The sequence below is a fragment of the Onychostoma macrolepis genome, chromosome 09, assembly GCF_012432095.1.
Source record: "Onychostoma macrolepis isolate SWU-2019 chromosome 09, ASM1243209v1, whole genome shotgun sequence".
Lineage (NCBI taxonomy): Eukaryota > Metazoa > Chordata > Actinopteri > Cypriniformes > Cyprinidae > Onychostoma > Onychostoma macrolepis.
In genome coordinates, this window is record NC_081163.1 from 13355314 (window position 1) to 13381165 (window position 25852).

Sequence of the window (25852 nt, forward strand, 5' to 3'; positions counted from 1 at the left end):
AGGATCGGCCTTTATAACTCTGTTACAGTGCTCTCCACTAATATTCATACCCTTGGTAAATATGAGCAAAGGCGGCTGTGAAAATAAATCTGCTTAGTTGATCTTTTTGATCTTTCATTAAAAAAATTCAGAAAAATGTTAACCTTTCATTGAAGTAAAACAATTGAAAGTGGGGAGAAAATCTCATGATGAAATAAACGTTTTTCTCCAATGCATGCTGGCCACAATTATTGGCACCCCTAGAAATTCTTACGAGTAAAATATCTCTGAAGCATATTCCCATTCATATTTACATTTTTTAGCACACCAGGGTGACTAGGAGCATGAAATTGTCCAGCCATGACTTCCTGATTCACAGGATTATAAATATGAGCAACACAAAGGCCAAATTCCCTTAAACATCCATCACAAGGAGTAAAACCTAAGAATATAGTTCTGATGTGCAGAACAAGATTGTTGCGCATCACAAAATAGAAAGTGGCTGTAAGAAAAGAGTTAAAGCATTGAAAATCCCCATTTCCACCATCAGGGTGATAATTAAGAGGTTCCTATCAACTAAAGATGTTACAAATCTGCCTGGAAGAGGATGTGTGTCTATATCGTCCTAATGCACGGTGAGGAGGAGAGTTTGAGTGGCCAAAGACTCCAAGGATCACATCTGGAGAATTGCAGAGATTAGTTGAGTCTTGGGGTCAGAAAGCCTTAAAAAAAAATATATCAAACAGCCCCTATATCATCACATGTTGGTTGGGAGGGTTTCAAGAAAAGTTCTCCTGGCTCATCCAAAAATTCCAGCATATTCAGTTGTCAGACACGACTGGAACTTCAAATAGCACTGGCTTATATGGTCACATGAAACTAAAAAATAGATTTTTGGCAGCAAACCCACCAGATAGGTTTAGTGCAAACAGGGATAAAAAAGTACCCCATGTCCACGGTTAAATTCTGTATAGTGCTGGATCTTTAATGTTGTTGGCCTGTTTTTCTGCCAGAGGTCCTGAACATCTTGTTCAGATCCATGGCATCATGGATTCTGTCAAATACCAACAGATAAAAAATCTAAACCTGTCTGCCTCTGTTAGAAATCTTATAATGGGCTGTGGTTAGATCTTCTATCAGGACAATAATCCAAAACAAACATCAAAATCAACACAAAAATATGTCACTGAACACAAAATGAAACTTCTGCCATGGTTGTCTCAGTTCCCTGACCTGAACCCTACAGAAAATGAGTGGGTGAACTGAAGAGAAGAAGCACCAACGTGGAGCTGTGATTCTGAAGGATCTGGAACTCCAAAAGTGATCCAAACTCATCAGGCATTATAGGAGAAAACTCAGAGCTGTTATCTTGGGGAAAAGACGTTGCAATAATTGTGGCCAACATGAACTAGAGAAAGCATTTATTTCACAATGAGAATCCCCACACACACTTTCAATTGCTTCACTTTAATGATGTTAAAATTTTGTGAATTCTTTGAATGAAAGATCAAAACTATAAACAATGGAGATTTATTTTCACAGCCGCCTTTGCTCATATTTACCAAGGGTGCCAATATTAGTGGAGGGAAATGTATATGCCCTAGAAGGATGACCAAATAATAAGTTCCAGGAAGTGTTGAGTTTGTGATGTGAGGAATGGCTAAGTGTCCCCTCTGCAGCTGAACATTTCAAATGTAGGTAATATCTCTGGAGAAAATTTAGACAAGTTATTTTGGGAAGATTGGTGTCTGCGAACAACGTTAAATTGCAATGAATGCAAATTGACTTTGCCAAGCGTGTCTGTGCAATATTTAATACTATAAATTAATAAATACAAAAGCAGATAGCAGAACATCAATGCAAAGCCTTACTAAAATAAGTTTTGTTGGCATTAATACAGAATAAGTCGCTTTAACAGTCAATAAGGACTGTTGTTGTATGTACTGTATACTGTGTAAAAATTGTTAGTATGCTGAGGTGCCACACTTCTTTGTAAACTAGTCATACATTTTGCTTTTGGCGAACAGTAATTGCAAAACACAGTTCTCTGAGGTTAGCAAGTTTCACAGCTTGCTGTATGCTTCACACAGGAAATGCAAAGTTGTATTTTTTTTTCTAATTTCCCAAAACTATAATGATTGGTGGCTTAATTCAGTTTCATTTTTCTTTGTTTCTTCAGCGTGTTCTGTCACATTTATAGTATGTATGTGAGGTGTGTCCAAGGTCTTGGAGATATCAGGTTTAGGTTTGACTCTGTGGTTGCGATTGGCCCGACAGCAGCGCAAACGAAACACCAGCTGGAGGACGGGATGCAGGCAACAGCTGAGAGCTGCAATGAAGATGGTGCACGTTTTAATCCTGAACTCTGCCTGATAGTTTTCACACTCTGTTGTTAATAAGATGATCCTTTGCACATGGTAGGGTAGGAAACAGAGTACAAACATTATGACAGAGGCCAGTATCTTCCTGCGAACCTTTAGACCTCCTCCAGGCCCAAATCCAGCGCCGACTAGACTTCCTCCCCTTACCTTCTGCAGATGGAAGACCAGCAGGCTATAGCTGACCAGCATCAAGCACAAAATGAAGAAGAATGCTGACACACCTAAGCAGTGGATAGTATTAAACCGATCTTTATAGTGAATGTAACTATTGACAATTTGGTTAAAGCAGGTCCCTTTCATTTGTAGGCTCATTTTGACCCCTATGCTAGAGCACACAACTGTGATGACAACCAACCAGGTAGAAAAGCAGAGGATCCAACAAGACCGTGTATGTTTAAAGATCTGAAATAAGGCATAGCCTGGTTTTACCACTGTGGTATAGCGATTAATGCTGGTCCACAAAAGGAAACACATGTTGCAATAGAGGTTTATGTAAAAGCAAGAGAAAATGATCAGCTCTGCTGCATTGCAGGCTGGAGTTCCAGATTGCCAGTTGGTATTTTCTTTGTAGTAGGCTATTCTGAAGAAAAAACTGCAGCAGATCAGCAGGTCTGACATGATTATGTTCAAAGTGAAGATGATAGTGGGTGTCCTCTCTGATCTCCAAAGATCCACCAAGACTATTCCATTGGTTGGAAGGCCCAGGACAGCCAAAGCCAGATAGAGCCAAGGCAAGATGGTTTCATGGTTTTCTTCAGGTTTTATCATGCATCTGCTACAGAAATAAAGAGAGAAGGAAATGAAAACAAGAAACTTGCAGCTTCTCATCTTTGAATAGAGACAAGGTCATTTTTATCCCTACTCAGTTTTATCTTACTCAGCAGTCTGCATATATATGTACACACACACACACACACACACACACTTGTTTACATTTTTTGGGGACATTCCATAGATGTAATGGTTTTTCTTCTGTATAAACTGTATTTTCTATCCCCTTACCCTAACCCTACACCGAAAAACCCCTTACAGAAATCTTTCTGCTATTTCAGATTTTTCAGATTTTTTATTCTTTAAAATTTATAAGCTTTTGATTTATATACCCTCAATTTACTGGTATTACTATACTTGTGGGGACATTTGGTCCCCATAACGTAATGAATACCAGGCACACACACACAGATGACAGGTCAAAAGTTTGGGATCATTAAGCTTTTTTAATGTTTTTGAAAGAAGTCTCTTATGCTCACCAAACCTGCATTTATTTAACTACCAAAAAATAATAATAATAATATATATATATATATATATATATATATATATATATATATATATATATATATATATATATATATATATAAATTTCTAATTTGTCTGTAATAATAATTTATTGTCATAATTGAATCTCCAAATTAATGTAGAAGCAGAAATATGATTTTAAATGTGTTTAACGGCATCTTTTTTACTAAGTAGCCTATTATTAATGAAGGCCAGTATCATTTATAAAAATACTGCTACAGACATGTCTATTAAATGCATTTTAACCATTAATTATAGCCATTCAACATTACAGTATAATGTAAAGCCATTATTTTTAGCATTCAATAGGCTTTGAGAAATATAACAACTTTTAATTTAACTTAAAACAATCTTCACATAAACTAAATTATATATGCATTAACTATAAACTGAATATAGATGAATCTTTATTCAGTCTACAGTTCTCAGTGTGATTACTGGCGGGCTGTCTGAGCTTCTGAGCAGCTTTCTGTGTGCGGGTGCCGGATACCCGTGTTCTCAGAGAGCTCCTCCACAGACAGCACACCAATTTAACTTCTCTTTTTTTGTCTTATCATGCTTGATAGCATGTTCAGATAGTCAACTGTAATGCTAGCCAAAGGATGTCAGGAAAAAAAAAAGATGCTGCATTATTTGGGTTAAATCATTTTAATGTTTTAAACTGATGTGTTCATCAAAGAATCCTGAAAAAACTGCTGTAACCTTAACAGCCCAATTGTTTGGTGTTTTAAGAACAACAGCCTTTATGATTATTGTGGACACAAGCATGGCAAGATTGCATCAGCGAAAAAGAATAGTGGGTGAAAACTAAAAGTGAATGATAGGGACCTTCAAGCACTGAGGACTGTGTTCAAATAACACAGAACTACCACAGCAAAATGACAGCAAACCCCAATATTCAGCTTGAAGACCCTGTTTCCACAAAAAAAGATCATACAGACAGAGCCACCGCCCATTAAAGAGCAGCAGTTGATAAAACTAATCTCACACATCAGTGCTAAAATGTGACCTGAACATTATCAAACCACTGTTTTGGAGAAAAGAGTAAGAAACCGATTCCCTCCTCCAACATCTCTGAAGCAACTGGCCGACGTAGAAACAGATGTCACTTGCTTTGGTACTGCTTTATCAATACAAGAAAATTCAGCCATTGAATTCTAAAAACGTAAATAATTGTTGTAAATGTACTGTAGCATGAGTAGTTGTAAAACAAAAGGCCCTTTGCTGTCCCTGCATACATACGTGGTTGAACAACAATGTTTGATTTGGGTCATGTTTGACTCATTTTTAAATTAAAGATATTGATTGACTCCTGCAATAATTCAGTTTAGCCACATAAAAAATTATGTCTCACAAAGAAATAAAAATTCTGACCAGGTTCAACACACAAACTAACCTACCAACCCACATGATACAACAAAAGTGTAAAGCGTGTGCTGCGGAACAAAAATAATTATTATTATCAAGATTGGAGTCTTAACCTCTCCAGTAAGAAAGTGTTAGATGCGAGTCAGTGTACCTTTGATTAATGCTATTGACTTCTGTGGAATGGTTTGTGAAGTTCCCTTGCACAGACATGATGCTTATTCCTTTACTCGTTGTCTTCTGAAAGTCATGTTCATGATGTTTTACTTGCAGAATCTTGTGCGTGTGTAAGCTGTTTGTGGGTGGGGTGTGTGCTTCACATAGGAACTCTGTATGTTCACTTCTGACCACATCCTGAAAACATTTCATTTTTAGTAGCACAGTTTGCACCAAACTCAAGCATTTGTTTCCTTTCATCTGAGATTTAATAGTATAATTTTTAATCAATTTTGTATAATTAATGAACTGATAATTAATTAATTAATATATGGCTATAATAAAACTGACATAAAAATGATTAATCTTTGTGTATGCATTTAAATATTTTTCAGTGAGTAAGTCATTTTGAATGATCACCTGTGCTTTTTTCATTACATATTAAGCCACTCTTAAGTAGAGCCTTTCTCTCTCTCTCTCTCTCTCTCTCTCTCTCTCTCTCTTACTGTGACTTGCTCATGTGACACCTTTTTACCACTAGGGGGCACCCAAAGCCCTGTGCTGCTCTTTCTGCCTGGTAACCCCCTTTGATTTTCTTGTGGTATGGTGTAAAATATAATATATAGGACATTGTATCAGTTGAATTGCTGTTACGGTTCTTGTATAAGTTTAATAGGTTTCTTCTATTTTTACACAGTATACACAGTGGATGTAGTTCATTACAAATGATCCCAGCTGTGATTCTTAGAAAAGGACAGAAATAAACTAGCATGTATTCATGTGAGTAGTTTAGAGCCCACTGATCATAAAAACATAAACACATGTACTCTTGAAACATAACATAATTAAATTACATGTTTATTTTATTTGCTATACTATGTATAGAAGCAATGCAAACACAGCTACAACACCGCAAGTTAAATGGAATATTGTTAACTAACACTTTACAATAAGGTTCAGTTGGTTAACATTAGTTGATGCCTAAGATGTCATGAAACAATTCTTTAACTGCATTCATTAATATTGGTTAATGTTAGTTTTTTTTTTTTTTTAATATAGTAATACATTTTGTAACATTCCAAGCTGTTCAAATGAGTTCATATGTAATAAACATGAAATAACAATGAACAATAATACTTATAAACTAAAATGTAATGTTTTTAAATTATTTAATTAACCTAGATTAATAAATGCTTTAAAAATATTGTTCTTTGTTAGTTCATGATGCAGTAATTAATATTGAAGGGCATGTTAACTATTTTTGTATGATCATTTTGTAAAATGTAATGTAACTTATTTAAAAAGGTAGTGTTTCTGATGAATATCGAAAATAAATGCACAGATATACTCTGCGCTGTTCACAGCACAATATTAGATTTCCTTTAACTTTGCTGTGCACATGTAAATATTCACATTCTTTACTTGCATAATAAAAAAAATTGCTGTACATTTGGACATGGTTTATATGTTTTAAAAACATTTATAGCACCTCTTTATCTGTTGTTTTTGATAGTTTGTCTTCCTGAGCATTTGTCACAGGCACAACTGCACTGATATTTGGGAGCTCCTGTGGAGTGTCAATAGAACTGATCAATCCTGTGGTATTTTGCTGACAGAAGCTATTACAGATGATCTTCAGCATCACTTTACGAATAGAACTACAGAACAAAAAGTACATGACTGGATCCAGACAGCTATTAAAGGCAGACAGTAGCAGAACTGCTTCATTGGTTTTATCCAACGCACTTATCTGTTCGCAAGAGGTGTCTTTTGCTATCTGTGACATGATATAGAAAATCCTTACAGAGTGGTAGGGCACAAAACATATTGTGAAGAGGAAAAGCACAAAGAAGGACTTCCATGCTGTTTTGTTGTACTTGGCAGCATTTGGGAAATCCGGTTTCTTTTTGGAGGTTGTTAGGAGGTTCATTCCGATCCTTCCATAGGAGATTACCAACGCACCATAGACCAGCCAAAACATAACCACGATGGCAAAGTTGAAATAGGCTTTCCATTTGGATTCATGCAGTGTTTTGTATTGGAAACACTTTTGGGATTCACCATGTTCTGCATTCAGGATAATGTGGCAAATGCCACAAACAAATGCCACAGCCCAGATGACACCGCAGAGAAGCACGCTCCATCGGCTATACAGGAACACCCGCCTACAGGACGACCTCTGGAACTTCAGATATCGATCCACACTAATGAGGCCCAGTAAGACTATACTAATGTACATGTTCGTGTAAAAGATAATGCCCACCATCCTGCACATTAATGGCGGCAGCACCCACCGGTCATTGTTGAAATGGTACACCACTCGGAAAGGCAGGCAGATCACGAGGAGTAAGTCAGCCAGAGCCAAGTTAATGAGGAAAATGCGAACCGAGTTTTTCTTCGGATGTACTCGCAGAAACACCCAGAGAGCCAGCAGGTTCCCAGACAACCCGAACAGGAAGAAGAGTGCATAGAAAATAGCCAGCGGGACCTGCAAGCTGGCGTTGTCCGTCTGGCAGTTTGAATGGGGAATTTTCGACATGGTGGTTGGCGATACGATGGAGAAAAATTGAGGATTGTTTTTTGTCATTGCATGTATATATATATCAGACCTTAGAAAAAAAGTAACAGATGTCATTATTATGCTTACCAAAGACATTAAGTTTTAATGCCTTGAAATGCAACAGAATGTCTGATGCACAGGTAATAGGTAATTGAGTAAACTTACCTTGTGTATTCTGTCCATCAGAGAACTTCTCTGTTGTGTTTCCTTTTGAATGTCTCTGTCTAATCACAATTCAGATCTGTCTTTGCAAGCTTCCTTTTTTAAGCGCTTCCTTTTTTAGTTCCTCTAAACTCTTGCATACCTCAAAGCACAGCTGTGTACCAGTTAGCATTAAAACAAAGTGTGCAGGCACTTTTAAAGGGGGAGAGCGTGTCTCAAAACCACATTTCAACTCCTCCTTACATGACGTGATCACCGAAACACATAGATGAGGGCTGTTGAACAATTAAAAAAAAAAAATCTATTTATATAAATATTTAATCATGATTATATTATCTTATTTTAAAAATGTTTCACTGCAAAAAATGCTTTTCTTACTTAGATTTTTTGTCTTGTTTCCAGCCAAAATATAAAAAAAATCTTAAATCAAGAAGGATTTTCTAGACAAGTAAAAACACACACACACACACATTTGTAGTCTCTCATGACAGTGTTTTGGTTACTTTGATGTTATCTTTCTGACAGAGAAAAAGATGAAGCTTGTTAGTAGCATGCTAAGACAAGCATCACAGTCAGTATGGCCCACAATTTATTGATATATATATATATATAGAGACGTACAGAAGTTTCACTTACCTTGACTTCTAATTTTAATTCCAGTGTGGTCTGTGCAGTAGAGTAACATGTCTTTTTGGTTTTTTGCAGCCTCATTGTGTGTTGCTGGCATCAAAGGAGAATTCTGCTCCGGTGAAACTCGGTGGCTTTGGTGTGGCTATACAGCTGGGAGAGTCCGGATTAGTGGCTGGAGGTACTTGGAAAAATCCTGTTATAGATTAAAATTGTAACACATTGACATTTCCTCTGTACCTGCACTGCATGCTAAGGGCTTTAGTGCATTCATACAGAAACTTCTAGGCAAAAAGATTCATATGTAGTAAAAGCATGTAATTGAAGCACAAACTTTATAGGAAATAACGTATTTTCATTTATTTTTGCTTGAAGAACTGAAACTCTTCAGAATAAGGTTTCATTTGTATCACAAAGACTAATCATGGATACAGTTCCTTATTTTATGTATAGGACAGAACTCTCACTCAGTATCACTTCATAAATTGAGTCATTAATTTTGAATCATTCAGGCAATGATTTTGTTCTGATTAATGAGCTTTCTTGTGCTTAATTGTTCAAACCTTGTATCAGTGACAGCTCTTTTGTGTGTATTTGAATGGATGGTCACATGTCACATGTTGTCTGTGCTGCAGGCCGGGTGGGCACTCCACACTTCATGGCTCCTGAAGTGGTGAAAAGAGAACCCTACGGGAAACCTGTGGATGTTTGGGGCTGCGGAGTCATCCTGTTCATTCTCCTGAGTGGCTGCCTGCCCTTCTATGGCACCAAAGAGCGCCTGTTTGAAGCAATCATAAAAGGAAAATATAAGGTAGAAGTTTAATAGCAAAGTCTGTTACTGAATAAAGGCATGCCGGGAATATCCTCAAAGCCTTCAGAAATTGTCTGAAGTGAGGTGAAAGTGGCAACATATACTGATTTGTTTAGGTCTGAGGTAAGACAGCTACTCAATACACATAAATCACTTCCAAAAACCAATGGTTCAGCATTTGGTCCATCCCTTTCTCACCAGTGCATTGGAGCCAGTGTCTTATATGGCTCCTTTTCATTTGTCTAAACTAAATAAAGACATTTTAGGGCTTGAAAAATTGGCTGCACACTGACCTGATCTCAAATCAGGAACCACTAACATCAGATTATATTCTCACCTCTTAAATTGTTCAAAACAACTTTAGTTAGTTCCAGTTCTCTAATTTGATCAGAGAATGAGAGTTAAGATTGTTTATAGTCTTTTTTAGTTGCATTTTTGGGTGAATTTTTCCATTAAAATAAATAAGTGGAATAAGTTTGACCAGTCAGCTTTCCACACAATTTGAAGTGGATGGGGATTTTAAATGTGGCATAAAAGTGGACCGTACTAGACCGACATTCCAAGTCTTCTGAAGCCATATGTTGAACTTTTTGTGAAGAACAAACTAAAATTGAAGTCATTAATACTAAGTGTCATCATTGTCAATGGAAACATTGGCAGGTTCTGAGCATCGGTGCTGGTGCCAGAATCATTTTGTTGGAAAAGTGCTATCAAAGGATTTGGGTTTGTCCATTTATGTATGCGTTTGCTGTACAGATGAATCCCCGGCAGTGGGGCCAAATCTCAGAGAGTGCCAAAGACCTGGTGCGCCGTATGCTGATGCTGGACCCTGCAGAGAGGATCACAGTATATGAAGCTCTCAACCACCCCTGGCTCAAGGTATCAACATTATTCAAGAAATCTGCTTATCTAATTTTACTGATGTTTATGTTCATGTATTAATCTGAGTTCTAAATAACATTATTAAAAATATTTAATTGTGAAGCAAAAATTATGTAAATAATGTTTTATTATTATTATTATTAAAACCATAAGACTGTTTCATTAGTTTCTTCCAGGATTTTATGGACTTAGGATGTAATTCCTTAATGAGATGAATAAGCACCATTTGAAGCGTGCATTTCATTTTAGGAGAGAGACCGCTATGCCTACAAGATCCATCTTCCTGAGACAGTCGAGCAGCTGAGGAAGTTCAATGCCAGGAGGAAACTAAAAGTGAGACATGAGCACTTTACAGTCTCTGTATATTGCTTTAGCAGCTGCTCTCGTGAACGATTCACGTGAATGTTCTGCCATGTAAACTATAAAGACCACATTTAAAAAATTAGGGCAGCCACAGGAAATTAAAGCACATGTGTTGATCAATATCTATGGTTTGACAGGGTGCAGTACTTGCCGCAGTTTCCAGTCACAAATTCAACTCTTTCTATGGCGACCCACCTGAAGAACTGCCTGACTTCTCTGAGGACCCTACTTCATCAGGTACTACAGCGACCAGCAGAGATCAGCTGCCACCCACTCTGTCTTCCTGAAGAGATGCTTTTTTGTGATTTGCAGTCTCTTATGACAGTGTTTTGGTTACTTTGATGTTATCTTTTTGACAGAGAAAAAGATGAAGCTTGTTAGTAGCATGCTAAGACAAGCATCACAGTCAGTATGGCCCACAATTTATTGATAAAAACAAAACAAAAACGGTCTCAATAACTCATCTCGCTGCAGGCAATAAAATAGACAAAAAAAAATCACATACAATTGCACTGAGAGAGAAACATGAGCAGGGGGATGAGAATATCATTAAAATTTAGGGTGGGCTCTTTTGACTTGAAGCAGTGAGCAAATGCCCGAGGAACTGCTTAGCAATGCCCTGCCAACTATCCACAACACCCTGTCATCAATGGTTTGGTTTAGAATCTGGTTCGTGTTTCCTGTTTATTATCATCTTATCATCTGTGGTAACTTTCCCTTTTTTCCACAACACCTAACTTTAATAAAAAGTTTCCCTTAAGATATACCCTCTCAGAAAAAAGGTACAAAGCTGTCACTGGGCCAGTACCCAAAAGCTAAAAGATACATCTTTGTACCTTATTTAACCCTAACTGCTACATATTAGTACCTTAAAGTGCCATATGACAGGGTACCGCACCAGTGACAGTTTTGTACCTGTGTTTGATAGTGTACTTGGAATGTGTGAGTAGTTATACACTTCTCTAACTGAGTGTGGGTGAATCCTATCTCTATTCACATCACAATTGTCTTTTTTTTTCTTAAATAATGCTTGTTGCTTGTTTCTATGCTGGCCACCCTGCAGGACTTCTAGCAGCGGAAAGTAGGTGTCACCGTCTGTCCCCTTACAGACTTAAGTGTTTGCCTGCTTCTTTCAAATCAAGTTCATGCTTTTCCTGGGTATTTAAAGGTCACTGTGTGTGGTCAATTGTGTTTGTGTGTACATGTAAAGGGGCTGTGTCACAAGTGCTAGACAGTTTGGAGGAAATCCATGCGCTGACGGACTGCAGTGAGAAAGACCTGGACTTTCTACACAGCGTCTTCCAGGACCATCACCTCCACACATTGCTTGATGTAAGAGGCTATATACAGGCACACACACATATACATAACCATAAAATTCTTCCTTCATTAAAGGGGTCATGAACTGCCTTTTTTATTATTTTGCACTGTTCTCTGAGGTCACCTTATAATGTTCAAGATTTTTACATTAAGAAACATAATTTAGAAGTAATAGGCTAGTTTCGGCCCCCCCCCCCGTTCTTTTTGAATAGGTTTGGCGGATTGTAGACTCGGAAGTAAACGCCCACTGCTATGACTGGCTAAGAGTTGTGCATGATTGACAGCCTACATCCTTCACAGATGGACACTGCTGTGATTTAGGTTAAAACCACATAAATACTCATATCAAATGATCTGTTAAACAAACAAAGCAATAGTGATCACATAATACTTACACTTGTGTGTTGTGACATTACTGTCGGATCCAGCATTGTCTTTTAGTTTCAGTCTTTTTGAAAATCCTGCGTCGAATTTTGTTTGTAAACAAATCTGCTGTAAAATGAAGCGAACAAAGGACCAAGTTCTTACTGATGCGGTCTGGTTCTTCATTGAAAATAAAGTTTTTCCACTCTTTCCTAACGCTGGGATCAGAAGGAAGGGATTGCAAAGACTGTTTTTCCACAACTTGGCACTGCACAGCGTCTTTTCTTCAGAGTCATCTTTATTGTTTGGTTTCTGCGTAGACCTGCGTTTACCTCTATTTCTAACTATTTACACTACATGCACAAATTGGTGGGCGGAGCTAAACAGGCACTTCAGACTCTTCTGCGGAGGCGGTGTGTAGCCACACTATTACATCATAAAGTGGCACATTCCACAACCTGTTGTTTTGGCAGTTTGGCTTCAATATAAGCAGTTTTAGATTAGCGAAGGTTTTGTTGTTTTTATAGTACAATGACCCCTTATGTCAAAAGATTAGGGGAATTTTGATTTCTCAGTTCATGACACCTTTAAACCACAGAAGCTGATGTGTTAAGATGCTGTTAAATCTTGCTTAACTTGCTTTGAACTTGTCAGAAGAAAATGTCACTTTAGGATTTTTTTTATTCTTTCTTTTTTTTGCTTTTGATAAATTGGCAACAATCTAGTCTCAGCCTTGGAGCATTCACAGACCTACTGATGCATATTGCACATAAAAATGGCAAGAGTTCACTGCTGTTCCAATCTGATTAACTGGCTTTTACGCAATTTCTGGGGATATCAGATTGTGCAGGTTTCTAGATTAGCTAGATTTGAAAGAGTTGACTGAATTTATAAGTATTATATTATTTATAATATACCAGTTAATATTTGAAAACATTCAATTTAATAAAAAACATGAATGTTTAATAACACTGTTAAATACAAATATCAAACTGGTTATTAATTTATCATACTGTACATTATAATGTTGTTAAGCCTGAATTCACTCATCATCATTCATACATCATTTCACTTTTTATAAACTATTAGCCATAATTTTGGCCATGCAATGACCTGTCTGTGCAGGTCGGATTTGGTTTCTTGACCTTTTAGGAGTGATTTGTGGGTAATTGCACACCAGTAATAATGCAGAATTTATCTGCTAACAGCAGACCCAAACCAAAAGCCCTCCATGCTACAGATATCATTCTATAGTAGTCAACATTTGAAGTAGATCAAAAAAGTTAATCAAAGTTGTCCTAAGACAAGAATGCATTTTGGTTTTAGGACAACTTTGATGAAAGGTTTTGATCCACTTCAAATGTTGACTAATGTACTTGAAAAAAAAATTTTCTTCTTAGTATCACAGCTGATCATTAAAAAATATCAGTAGACCAGTTTCAGAATTTTCAATGTCATATTTTTGTTTATTTGCGAGCTCAATAGACTTCCATTCTTTGTTCTTTGTTCATTCATTGCATCTTTCAATGCGTGTCACACGTCGCATGAGTCTTTCTGTATTATGGCGTTAAGCAGGTTTTGTCTGTGTGAATAAGTGCAGCTGTGGATTCTCCCCACTTTCTCTATGTTTGTGCGTGTGTGTACCAAGGCCTCTATAGAGAGGCGTACAGCTCGGTACAGTCCTGTGTGGATGATAGGGCCTGTCTCCATAGCCACAGGCCAGAGGAAAGCAGAGAGGAGAGCACGCCCCTTATGCCACTGCTCTGTGGGTAAGATTATCACCAGGAGGCTGTGAATGCACGTCGTCCCATTGAGAACTCAACTCCTACCCTGAATAGGGAGGGAAACAATAGCACCTATTGTCAGCCTAGATGCATTTTCACTGTTGCGGCTCCAGCAGTATCTGTGTATCAGAAGAGCTGCTCCAGACTTTGCCATCCTCTCCATTCTAGCTCTGTGTGTAACTCTACCTTCATGAAGCAGGACAGAGGGGTTGAGATTCTATCAGGACCAACTTTGTGTGGAGGTTAACTTTGGTTTTGGTTGGTTTTTCTTTGGATGTGGTGAGTAACCTTGGGTATTTTCTTAGCCAAACACTTACTTTAGAAAGCATATTCCTTGTTGCTGGAGGTGTAGCAATTTTTCGCTTCATGTTACCATGAAAGTTCTGTTCTGTTTGTCATGATGTGAAATGCAGATTAATATATTTGAAGAACTGATACCCTGCGCACAGCACTCACAAATAATGTACCATGCATGTTTTATAGATGTGTGAACATGGTATTTTTCTTGTGACATGGTTTGTCAAGAACCACGTATGAAAGGATGTGGTTTGCAAGATCATTTATATTCAAATAAATCACAGCCGCTACAGCTGACTGATGCCCAGAAGAAAACATCTGTTAATAAGTTGATTAAAACTGTTGAGAACTGTATTCCTCATCACTGAATGAAAACGTATTTAATTATGCATCCCTTTGATTAACAATTTGCAGGAGAAACTATAACCTAGCTGTTCAGTTGTGATGTCAATGTATTAGCTCTAAACAAAATGACCACTGTTAGTGCAATGTTAATGTTCGTGTGGATGAGAAAGGGTTCACTTCTTATTGATTCTTCTTTACTCAAGAAGCACAACATATTGGCTTGTTATTAAACATTGAGTATGATGTTTAGTTTTGTTTTGAGCAAGGATCAATTTCAAAGGATCCTGATCTGTCTTTGCATGCTGCAGTGTTTTTAACAGAGCAAAGAAATCTTGTGATTGTTCATTTATCTATTCTCCCTTTTTCAGTTGTACGACAAGATAAACACCAAGTCTTCACCACAAATCAGGAATCCTGCAAGTGACGCAGTTCAGAGAGCCAAAGAGGTGAGTGCAGGCTACAGTTACAGAAAGGTGCCTTTTGTAGTTATAAAATTATTAGGACCAAAGAAGTTCCTAGCACAAGTTTACTTGAACTTCATTGTAGTGTTCATCTTAATCATTGATTTAAAAACCTCAACCGGGAATACTTGTTTTTCTACTGCTCTCTCCTTTTCAGAAAAAAAAAAGAAAATAATTAAATGTATCTCTCTTTCAATATCTTCAAAAAGAAAGTATGTTAATGTGACTCAAAACTGAATGGAACAATGTTTAGATGGTTTATATCTTGGATGTGTTAATTCAGAAACGACATTTTAAATACTTAAATATGGTGAATAGAATGTTTGGTGTATGTTGTAATTTTTAACTACTGTTCTGTCTAGTCTGTGTTTGCATTTTAATATAGCTTATCAGGATGTTCAGAAAAGACTCACTGCATGACCTACTCATCCTCCTTTGCTTTTCTAGAAACAGATTTCCTCACTGCATTTTTCTGTCTTGGTTTTTCACTTCTGCTTTGTGACTGTAGTTCAAAAGAATTAATCATCTATAAAACAGGAAGTGCACTAAATTTTCATATCTGAAAGCTAATTACATGGTATGTTTTGCTTTGTATGTAAATTTTGTTAGCCAACAAGTATTTTACAGATGATGGTCCCACAAACAGCAAATCAGTTATAATCATTTCACTTTTACTTTGAGGTATTTATTTATGGCCATTAGTTTGTCTTTTTTTTACTCAGTACCGTCTCTGTTCATATCTGTTTTGTTTTTTTTGTTGTTGTTTTTATAGAAAGCAGACGTTCATGTGATTTTTATATAGTTTAACAGAAAGCCTCAAACAGAGGTCTGTTTTGTACTCAATGCCTCTAAGAATTTTAAGCTCAGTGTATGATTTATGTGACATTTACAGATCCCTAGTGGTCTATTGCTTGTGTGAACACATGTCTGTTTTCTTCCTGGTGAATTAGAATGCATCTCAACCAGCTGCAATTAGAAAGCCGCATTAACAAGTGAATGTGTTTGTTTGCTTTTACCTACTGAGTAGATTAGAAAAAAAATATAGAATAACATAATGACTGTGTGGTGTTGGACAAAGCAGCTCTTTTATTAACTTTCATATCCAAGCGTGGAAGATTATCATTGAGAGCACAGACTGACATGACACTTCTCAAGTTACATGAAAGTAAATTTTGGAGTGAAAATGCATTTCATTTGGTGAGCTTATCGGGCTGTATGTTTGATGCGTGACTGTCTGTGTGCTTGCCTCAATGTTGGCTGAAGCATTTTACTCTCTCTCTCTCTCTCATTTGCACAAGAGACCAGTTCAAATTCTCACTAATAACACAATAGACAGTGAATAGTTATGCTAATGGTTCTGTTTTGTCTTTAACAATAAATGAAAATATAGGCACAAGCTATCCATTAATCCCAATTTCCAGTAACTTTACAAGCATTTAAAAAAAAATTCCTTGCTGGCTCTAAAGACTTAAAAGACATTGATCTAGCATTTCTCATAAACAACTGATGTAGCAATCTATTTTATAAATGTATGTTACTGATCTTATTGTTAACGATTCATGTGTACATAAATATATATATATATATATATATATATATATATAATTATTATTTATTTATTTTTAAATTTGACCACATCATTTTTAATTTAAAAAAAAAAAAAAAACCTCAAACTTCTGGTGAAACAACATCATGTTCTGGATACGCGTGTCAAACTTCTCCATTTAGTCTGGGTAAAACCCGCCCCTCCTCAATCTGCAAGCTTGCATTCAGTTTTGAATACAACCAAGAGTACTTTCATTCCATCACAACTTGAAAAGCGATATTAAACTGCAGTTTCAAGAAGGGATTAATCCTCCATAAGTCATAGTACATTTTTCTTGAAGTTGTTTCACATTTACTTAAAGTTAGTGAATCAAAACTGATAATGACTTATTTTATAGCAGTTGCGTTAACAAGCATTCTGAGTATTTTGAATATATGTCAACATATCCTAACTTGGTGCTTCAGATGAGCTTGATCAAACAAATGTGCTAAGTTCCCATAAAAAGGCGAAAGTAATGTCGTTTTGAATAGTTCAAACCATCTGCATACTCTAAGATAAAAATAGTAAGATTCAAACTAGTCTTGATGGTTGCTTCTGGTCTCAAACTCCCTCAGTGGTCCTCTTGGTCCTGACCCCTCTAAAACAAGTCTGTCTCAGTCACAAGTCACACAACCTATAAAGCTCAACCATTTCCTTTAGTATTGCACATCAAAAAGGAACTCAGGCCTGCTGGTGATTAAAGAGCTGTGCTCTCGAATAACCCTCCTTGGCCTCTTGCTTGTGATCACCGGCAATGGTGAAATGCTTAAGGATTATCCTCTTTGTATTGCTTAGAGCCAGCGGGGCGGAAACTAACCCATCACCTCTCACTGTTTTCCCTGAGAGACTGAAACTTGCGGAGGCGGTGTAGTGCCTAACTCTAAAAATTCAGCCTTCGACTCTGCTGCTTCTTACACAGACTATATGTATCAAATGTTATAAAACTTTCCTGTGTGTGTCTCTCATGCTAAGACCTCCGCCGAAGACGGGTCGAGCACGGCTTTGAAACATCTGGAATATGTAAGCTGCAGACATTTTCCCAATCTTATGTCCACTTATTTTTTTTTTACCACTTTTGTAGAACATGTGGAAATTTGTAGGATTCTTGTAAATGTCTGAGCTTTACATTTAGTGATTTTGACTGGCAGTGAGGGGCTGCCAGGTGGGTTTGACCATTGATTAGAGCTCATTAGAGATGATTAGTGTGGTTCAAAAGACATCCAGGATCCGGCTCTCAGCAGCATTCAGCGGGGAGTTGTGACATATCTGCAGTACTGTGCCAAATCACCCCCTCCCACCTGACCCGTCCCACCCCGCCAATGGAAGGGCCAAATGAGCCCAGACAGCAGTGCTGATTGGTCACATGGGGTCTAAGGGTCATGCCAGAAATGTTTGCGTGTGTGTGTCTGTTCTGATATATGATGTGTGGGGTCTCAGCAGTCCAGCTCAAAGTTGTGTTGCAGTGTACGAGATTAAAAAGAAACATCTTTACTTACTTGAAGAATTAAATACCGTGGCGATGACGGCCTGAGGAAAAGCCTGATGACTCTGTCTGTCTGTAGGTACTGGAGGAGATTTCATGCTACCCGGAGAATGCAGACGCTAAAGAACTGAGACGGATTCTAACCCAGCCCCATTTCATGGTGAGTCACAGCAGCACAGTGCTAGTTCTATTGTTAATCTCTTTACAGTACACCTTAAAGTCAACATGAAATCTAAATTAACCCTAATTTACTTTCTTAATGCACTTCCTGGTCTTGTTGTGAATAATTAATTTGTGCATGTTATTCTTTGTAATAGTTAATCAAAATTGTATACCTTGTTTTTCCTCTGAAACATCACTTGGCTATTTGATAAAATAGTAGCCAATAGTCAAGTATCTGTTTAGTCATTGTTTTACTTTGGGTCTGGTTGCTTTTCACCATCTAATCGATTCCCACCCCAACTTTTAGTATACTTTCATTCAGCAGCAACATAATAAACTGACTAAAAATAAAATTTCTAATTTTTCAAAAAATAAATGCTTTTCTTTTGAACTTTCTATTCATCAAAGCATCCTGAAAAAATGTATCATGATTTTCCACAAAAGTATTAAGCAGCACAACTGTTTTCAACTGTTACGGAAGTATCTTTAGGGATCTCAAAGTGATCCTCATTATTATTGTAGTGTCCGACTGCACTGCAAACATCATGAAGTACAGTGAAAAGACAAAAGTGGAGTCTTCAAGCTTGATCAAATATCTGTCAGCAAAACTATCTTTGAGAGCTTAATTAGAGCACTTGTACTTCTTTCTGAGGCTTTTATGAGTTGGATCTATTTATTTAGGACGTTGTCAGCGGTCTTAGTGTTTCACCATCTCAGACTTTGCATTGCTTTTCTGTTATCCTCTTCTATAATCAATGATGTGTTTGTTAGTCATCTGTGTTCAGAGCATTACTTCTGTGTTCTTATCAGTGGGACAGACAACCTCATGACAGATGAAGCAGAGAGTTTGCCCTTCGCTCTAAACTGACTGTTTGTCAATAAGGTTCATCTAGAGGCTTAGTTGATTAAAGATTCCACACTTTTTTGGTGTCTGCTTTTATTTTCAGGAGTTAAAACTTTAATATGACATAATTGGGCAGGTTTACCTTTCAGTCAGAGGTGATAGTGAGGATGAGAATCAATCGTAAGATTAAAAGTAGAAAAATAGGAAAATCTGATTCTTTAAAGTGTGAAATTAATTAAAATGGTCTCTGGCTTGATCCAGACCGCAAGGGACTTATTTGGGTGCTTTTTACATTATTTTTACTTCCACTTGAACTGGGGATTTACTACAGAACTGAGAGAAATAAAGTGGGAAGGGGTTAAAAAGGAGCTCATGCATGAGAAAACGAGACTAGTGATGTCAGCCGCACTAACTCTGAATGTCAGGTCAAGAGTGGGGGGATGTGGGGCAGAAAAAAAACAAAACAGAGGAAGGAGGTACCAGCAGGTACTGTTGAATTCCAGCATGACATTGCCCTTGATGCTTTTCTCTCACTCTCATAATTGCACACAAGATAGTAGTATGAGATGAGCTGGTCAGAAAAATGACCTAATGTTACTGAAGTCTATTACATTTGATTTTTAGGAAGGCAGGTATCAGTCATAAAGCATGATAATAAACTAGATTTGTGCACTAACATTCAAAAGTTTGGGGTCAGTAAGATTTTTATTTTAATTTTTTAAGAAATTAATACTTTTAAACAGCAAGGATTTATTAAATTGTTTAGAAAGTGACAGTAAATACTTTTACATTGATTTAAAAAAAATCATTTTCAAATAAATGCTGTTCTTTTGAACTTTCTATTCATTAAAGAATCCTTAAAAATATATCACCGTTGCCACAAAGATATTAAGCAACACAACTTTTTTCAACATTGATGACAATTTTTTTTTCTTGAGCACCAAATCATCTTATTAAAATGATTTCTGATGCATCATGTGACACTGAAGACTAGTAATGGCTATAGTAATATGTATAAAGTTTTTGATTTTGTGTGTGTGTGTGAGAGATATTGTATCTCACTCTTTATCACTCTTTTTCAGGCCTTACTTCAGACTCATGATGTTGTTGCACATGAGGTATACAGTGACGAGGCACTGAGGGTCACCCCACCCCCCACATCACCATATCTCAACGGAGACTCACCTGAGAGCACGAACGGAGACATGGACATAGAGAACGTTACACGAGTGCGCCTGGTTCAATTCCAGAAAAACACAGACGAACCGATGGTATGAGTTTGCACATTTCCTGTACATGTACACACACATATACAAACCTAAAGACTGCATAGCATGAACATGACAACAGCTTCTAGTGGTCCACTTTCAAAGTGTGCAACTTGCAAGCTCTGCACATCAAATATCCTGTCTTGTGAGGCTTGTCACACATCTTGTCACCCTGAGCTGATGGTGATGTTGATTAAGCTCTCATAGTGGTTAGATTTTACATCCACTTGTTAGTCAAACTTCCTGAAAGCTTCGTTCTCATGACTGTGGTTTTAAATGAGTTTGTGGGCACTGTTTCAGGGTATCACGTTGAAAATGAACGACTTGAACCATTGCATCGTGGCAAGAATAATGCATGGAGGAATGATCCACAGACAAGGTACATGCACCAGATGGTTTTTCCTTCAAAACTTCACCCAACACTGCTATATTGAGATCCACTAGCCTTCCATCTTTCCTGTATTTCTCCTGTATCTCCATAAACACATGATGAATTAATAGGAAAGAGATGAAACCCATTATTCTTCACAAACCCCTCAACCCATATTCACATGTGGCAGGCTTGAGGGTTTGTGCCGTCAACCCCCATGATGGTCAGATTGCACAATCTCTTTGAACTTGGCAGAAACGTAACACTGATGTACAAGCCTTTACCCACACACCACACACACATGCCATCAACAAGTATCTCCTGCATGTATGCAAGCAGGACAAGCTCATATTAAATCTCATACAGTTAATGTTGTCAAGTTTTCAATTTATGAAGGTTGTAAAACTAGTGATGTGTATTGACACATTTAACATGTTGCTTTGTCACAAATCAGGAACTCTGCATGTTGGAGACGAGATCCGGGAGATCAACGGCATAAGTGTAGCAAATCAAACGGTGGAGCAGCTTCAGAAGATGCTTGTGAGTAGGAACTTAGTGTATTTCCAGCTCAAAAGTTACAACTTTGATATATGAGAATATATAGACATAATCCCGTTAAAATGCCCTTTTTTAATAATTAGCTTTTTGTTTTTCTGTTGATAGCGGGACATGAGAGGCAGCATCACCTTTAAGATTGTCCCAAGCTACCGCACACAGCAGTCGTCCTGTGAGGTAATAGACTCCGTGGCCTTTGCACTGTCCTCTGCTTTGTCTCTGCCAGTCTCCTCTCTCTGCAGTGCTGTGGTTTGCCTCCCTGGCCTGGCGTGGCCTTTTGTGGTGGGGTTTGATTGCCGTGGATTCTTGTGTGACTAACTGCCTGCCTGATGGCTGCGTGTTAATGCTTTTCTCCCCAAAAGCCACCATCCTGCTGGACTAAAAGGCCTGGCTCAGACACTACCGCACACCAATTTCACAACCAAGATACCGGAACCCTAGCCTACATATTACACCGGTTGAGGGAAGTTTAGATGTACAGCGTGAGAATGTTCACAGACAGTGTTGCAGCATTATTCGCAATTTAAAAATGCGTCTGTACCGTGCTGGCTACAGAAATACATTTTTCATAACACTCCCCTGCCATGTCACAATACTGAGAGGATGTTGAAATTAAAGTGGTCAGATTTCACTTGGAGTTCATTCACACAGTAAATCTCTCAAGGAAGATGTTTACATTTAGGCAGTTGTGTTGGCTCCCCCTTCTGGTGGGAAGCTGCAGTGCAGTCTGATGATCAAAACATGTCTGCTTTGGCAACTGTAACATTACCATGCTTTTAAAATGTCTATTTAATAACTTTAATCTCAAGCAAATCTTTTGGTTTCCCTTACATGATGTCCCCAATTTCTTACCGCAGTGTTGGCTAGTGTCCGTTTGCTCTGCTGTTTCGCTGACCTTTATATCTTATTACAGAAAGAATCCCCCTCCACCTCCAGACAGTCCCCTGCTAATGGCCATTCCAGCATTAACAGTTCTATCTTGGTAAGGATCCCAGGCAACCTCAAATAACGACCCCCTTCCCACCCCCAACGATCTCCTAATGTTGTTTGTGATTATTTCAACCCGTTCTTGCAATCATACCCTCTTAATTTGCACCAGATGTTATCAAATTTGTTTAATGTCCAGTTTTGTTTTGTTTTTTGTTTTTCCTGTTTGTTTTTATATATTTCACTAGAATATTTTGACCTTTTCAATAAACACAAATGCAAAGACTTGAACAAGACAGTGGCTAACATCAATTGAACATAGTTTCCGTTATCTCAGTTCACAAATTGGTGTGCTCTGTGCTGCTGTAGCTCACTCACTCTGACTGCCAGTGTGAATACAGCGTGCGGTCCCAGGAACACTTTACAGTGGACGTGGGATCTACTGTTACATTTTTTAATTCCTTTATGTTAGTACCAGTGATGTATTGTGGCTGACAGCAAGCACAATGTTTAGGCCAAACTCAATGGAGGCATGCAAAGGATTCCTAGCATAAATAAAAAAGCATGCATACTTCTAACAAAATGCAGTGAGATCTACATTAGCACTGCATATGAACTAGGGGTGGGCGATAAAGAAGTTGACATGATAAATCAAAAAAAAAAGTCAAATAATATCAATTTTGACTATTGTGTTGGGTACTGTGTGGTCGAGAATGGGACTCCGCTAAGCCCTGTCCCTTTTAGTTACTCTTATGTTGTCAAACTTTCCTACTAGTTAAGTTTGCAAAAAGTTTTGGGAAGTGGAACTTATTTATTTATGTATTTAGATATATGGATATATTATTAAAAATATTCTAAACAGAAAATGTATTTATTTAAAATATTTATTAAAATATTCAGATTAAATATCAACATAAAATTAGTTCCGTAATACACAATAATAATTAATGAATGTTTATTTATTAAATGATTTCATTGAAATATTCTTGCAAAAAATAAAAAAAAATCTTGTTGCCTTTTCCTGCTTTTATACATGTTTATATAATTATTTTTTCAGTAAAATTTAAATAAACATTGTAAATATATATTTTGACCGTCCAAAATTTGAAATAGCGTTTGCTAATATCGCCCACCCCTGCCATAGACCCAGTGGGACCCACTTGGTGTTCTTCATAGAGGGGGGTTAGTCTCCACCTCATGAACATGCTTGAATGGAGTGTGGTGCTGAAGCTGCTTGCTTGCTCCTTGCTTTCTTGTGTGTTGCTGTTCTGAGATTTACCCTCAACAGCCCTTCTTCTCTTTTAACACATGCATACACAAAAAATGAAGTAACTTTTGTGGTACTCCTTTGTGGAGTTAGCATTGCCCCCAGTGGTTTTAACCAGATTTTTTGTTATGTTTTGTTGAATGTATATTTCTTTTAATTGTTATCGTTATTAATTGTTATTTAATTGTTCCATGAGTCCTGTCTTTCCTCTGTAAATGGTCAGTCTCTCTTTCACTGCTGGGCTTTGCTTTACAGGACTTGCCGTCAACCATCCAGCCAAAAGGACGCCAGGTGAATAGAGCATCCATCAGTCTTAGCACCCTCTACTGACTAGCGCTTTTCCACACTGCTTTTGTGCTTGAGATTGAATGAACAAGTTAGTGATTCACAGCTATTAACATCCTGCTTTCTTTATCAGTTTTTGCACTAACACCATTCACCATTAGCTGCTCTACAGACAGACTTGGTTGTAGTGTTATTGCATTGCACTTACTCAACAACAAGACTGTAAATACAAAGATATTGTTATTTATGTTGTTTTTAAAAGTTTACATAAATTTTCTGTTTATTAAATAAGTTATTGTATTAATTAATTTATTTATTTATTCATATTTGTTTATTAATTAAGTTAAATTATGTGTTGTGATGACGAGTATCCTCTCAGACAGTAGATTACTCTAAAGATTATAACAACTAAGATATGAAAAAAAGTTTTCTTAAACGTACCCATTTGAACTAACTTTTTAGAAATAATACCAACTCTGAGACAACTTTTATTCGGACCCTGTTAGACTTTTAGCTTAGGTTAAAAAATGGATCAAGTATACCAGATTGGTGTGTCTGTCTTATCCTAACCCCATGCAGTCTCATGCTTTTCTACTGGCCCTGGGCTACAGAGTGGTGTGTGTTTCCTCTCACATCCCATCTAGATTACCCTACAAATCAACAAAGCTGACAACATGAGAGATCAAAGAGCCCATCACAATTTGTTCTTCTAATCTCTAGGCCTTGCCTTTAAGCATTGTGTCCTAATAGGATGAGAAGTAGAAAGGGAGACATACGATCAGCAGAGGGCGCCATCCGCCAGCACGGGTCCATCTGTGTTGGCTGAAGTGCGTCACTGAGTGCTGGAAATGATCTACTATGTTACAAGTGATGAGAACAGAGTGATGTGACTGACATCTCCACCCTGCTTTGTTCCTTTTGATCAACCCATAACTTTTCTGAACGTTAGCTTTTATAGCTGCATTCTTCATCTCACCAACCCCAATAACAGTGCCGTATTAATGCCGCCACAGTGCCGTGATATTGCATGATGTTTGTAATACTCTCATGCCCTAGATCTCCAGACCTCCAATCAAGGATAAATTTTCCATCAAGGTAAGATTTTAAAGAATGAGCCCAATCCACTGCTCTGAAAAAGTGTTGTGTAACCATTTAAGTCCAAATGTAGCAAGGACTCAAAAACAATTACATCATCAGTGCGATTCTTTGAAAATATAACGTTAAGCTCGATTTTTGCAATGTTTGTACTTAAAGGCCCCTTTCAGTCAATTCAATGTCATTTATTTTTAATCCAGGGGTCACACACCACTCTACCCTCAGACCGCACTAGATGTCCAGCAAGGACTCATAACTCACTCTCATACATACTTACATGCATCATCTGTTTGCCAACATGCTCAGTTTTCATACTGTGCAGCTTCAGCCAAGCATGCCTGTGTCATTTCAACCGAAACCTGATCTCCACTTGTACCTTGACCTCCAGTTGCACCTTAACCTCCTCTTGTACCCTGACTTCCTCTGTCAGTCAGTCCTTTCCTGTGCTGTGTCTGTGCCACTGTAGGGTTTTTCTGACTTCGACTGATTATGTCTTTTCTCAGATCTATGTACGTGCACAGTTCGAGTATGATCCGGTGAAGGATGACCTCATCCCCTGTAAAGAGGCAGGGATTCGCTTCAGGGTGGGTGACATAATCCAGATTATCAACAAAGATGACCATAACTGGTGGCAAGGCAAGCTGGAAAACACCAAGAATGGCACAGCAGGACTGATTCCCTCACCTGAACTTCAGGAGTGGTGAGTTAGGTTCTTTCCTAGAGCAGAATGACCACTTCAATCATTTCGTTTATTTGTATGATGAAAACCAGAAGATTGTGATTGGCTGCTGCTGAGGGTAGAGGGAAAGAGAAGACAGTACAATGCAAGTTGCTCACAATACGATTTAAAAGCACT

At 37.6% G+C, this 25852-nt stretch overlaps 3 protein-coding genes across 17 annotated transcripts in view; 1 reads left to right on the forward strand and 2 right to left on the reverse strand.

The window, feature by feature from the left end:
• Positions 1-25852, forward strand: part of caska (calcium/calmodulin-dependent serine protein kinase a) — a 162003-nt gene that overhangs the window by 124820 nt on the left and 11331 nt on the right. For 3 of the 15 annotated variants that reach the window (XM_058786529.1, XM_058786516.1, XM_058786515.1), the window contains exons 6-23: positions 8608-8710; positions 9165-9340; positions 10097-10219; positions 10472-10555; positions 10723-10822; positions 11649-11666; positions 11796-11917; positions 15063-15140; positions 17713-17760; positions 18303-18383; positions 20312-20500; positions 20798-20876; positions 21322-21407; positions 21531-21599; positions 22336-22404; positions 23872-23907; positions 24958-24996; positions 25500-25696. In XM_058786529.1, the coding sequence (XP_058642512.1) occupies positions 8608-8710; positions 9165-9340; positions 10097-10219; positions 10472-10555; positions 10723-10822; positions 11649-11666; positions 11796-11917; positions 15063-15140; positions 17713-17760; positions 18303-18383; positions 20312-20500; positions 20798-20876; positions 21322-21407; positions 21531-21599; positions 22336-22404; positions 23872-23907; positions 24958-24996; positions 25500-25696 (1697 nt within the window). The remainder of the gene's footprint in view (positions 1-8607; positions 8711-9164; positions 9341-10096; positions 10220-10471; positions 10556-10722; positions 10823-11648; positions 11667-11795; positions 11918-15062; positions 15141-17712; positions 17761-18302; positions 18384-20311; positions 20501-20797; positions 20877-21321; positions 21408-21530; positions 21600-22335; positions 22405-23871; positions 23908-24957; positions 24997-25499; positions 25697-25852) is intronic. The other 12 variants (XM_058786522.1, XM_058786521.1, XM_058786520.1 and 9 more) reach the window with 11 other exon arrangements.
• On the reverse strand, positions 1494-5301 carry gpr82 (G protein-coupled receptor 82). Its single transcript, XM_058786541.1, has 2 exons — positions 5179-5301; positions 1494-3135 (listed from the first exon to the last, which is right to left on the reverse strand). The coding sequence occupies exons 1-2, from the start codon at positions 5235-5237 to the stop codon at positions 2109-2111; spliced, it is 1086 nt and encodes a 361-aa protein (XP_058642524.1). The 5' UTR covers positions 5238-5301; the 3' UTR covers positions 1494-2108.
• Positions 5803-8050, reverse strand: LOC131546712 (probable G-protein coupled receptor 34). The gene is made up of 2 exons (XM_058786540.1): positions 7906-8050; positions 5803-7789 (listed from the first exon to the last, which is right to left on the reverse strand). Exon 2 carries the CDS (start codon positions 7765-7767, stop codon positions 6661-6663), a length of 1107 nt encoding a protein of 368 aa, XP_058642523.1. The 5' UTR covers positions 7768-7789; positions 7906-8050; the 3' UTR covers positions 5803-6660.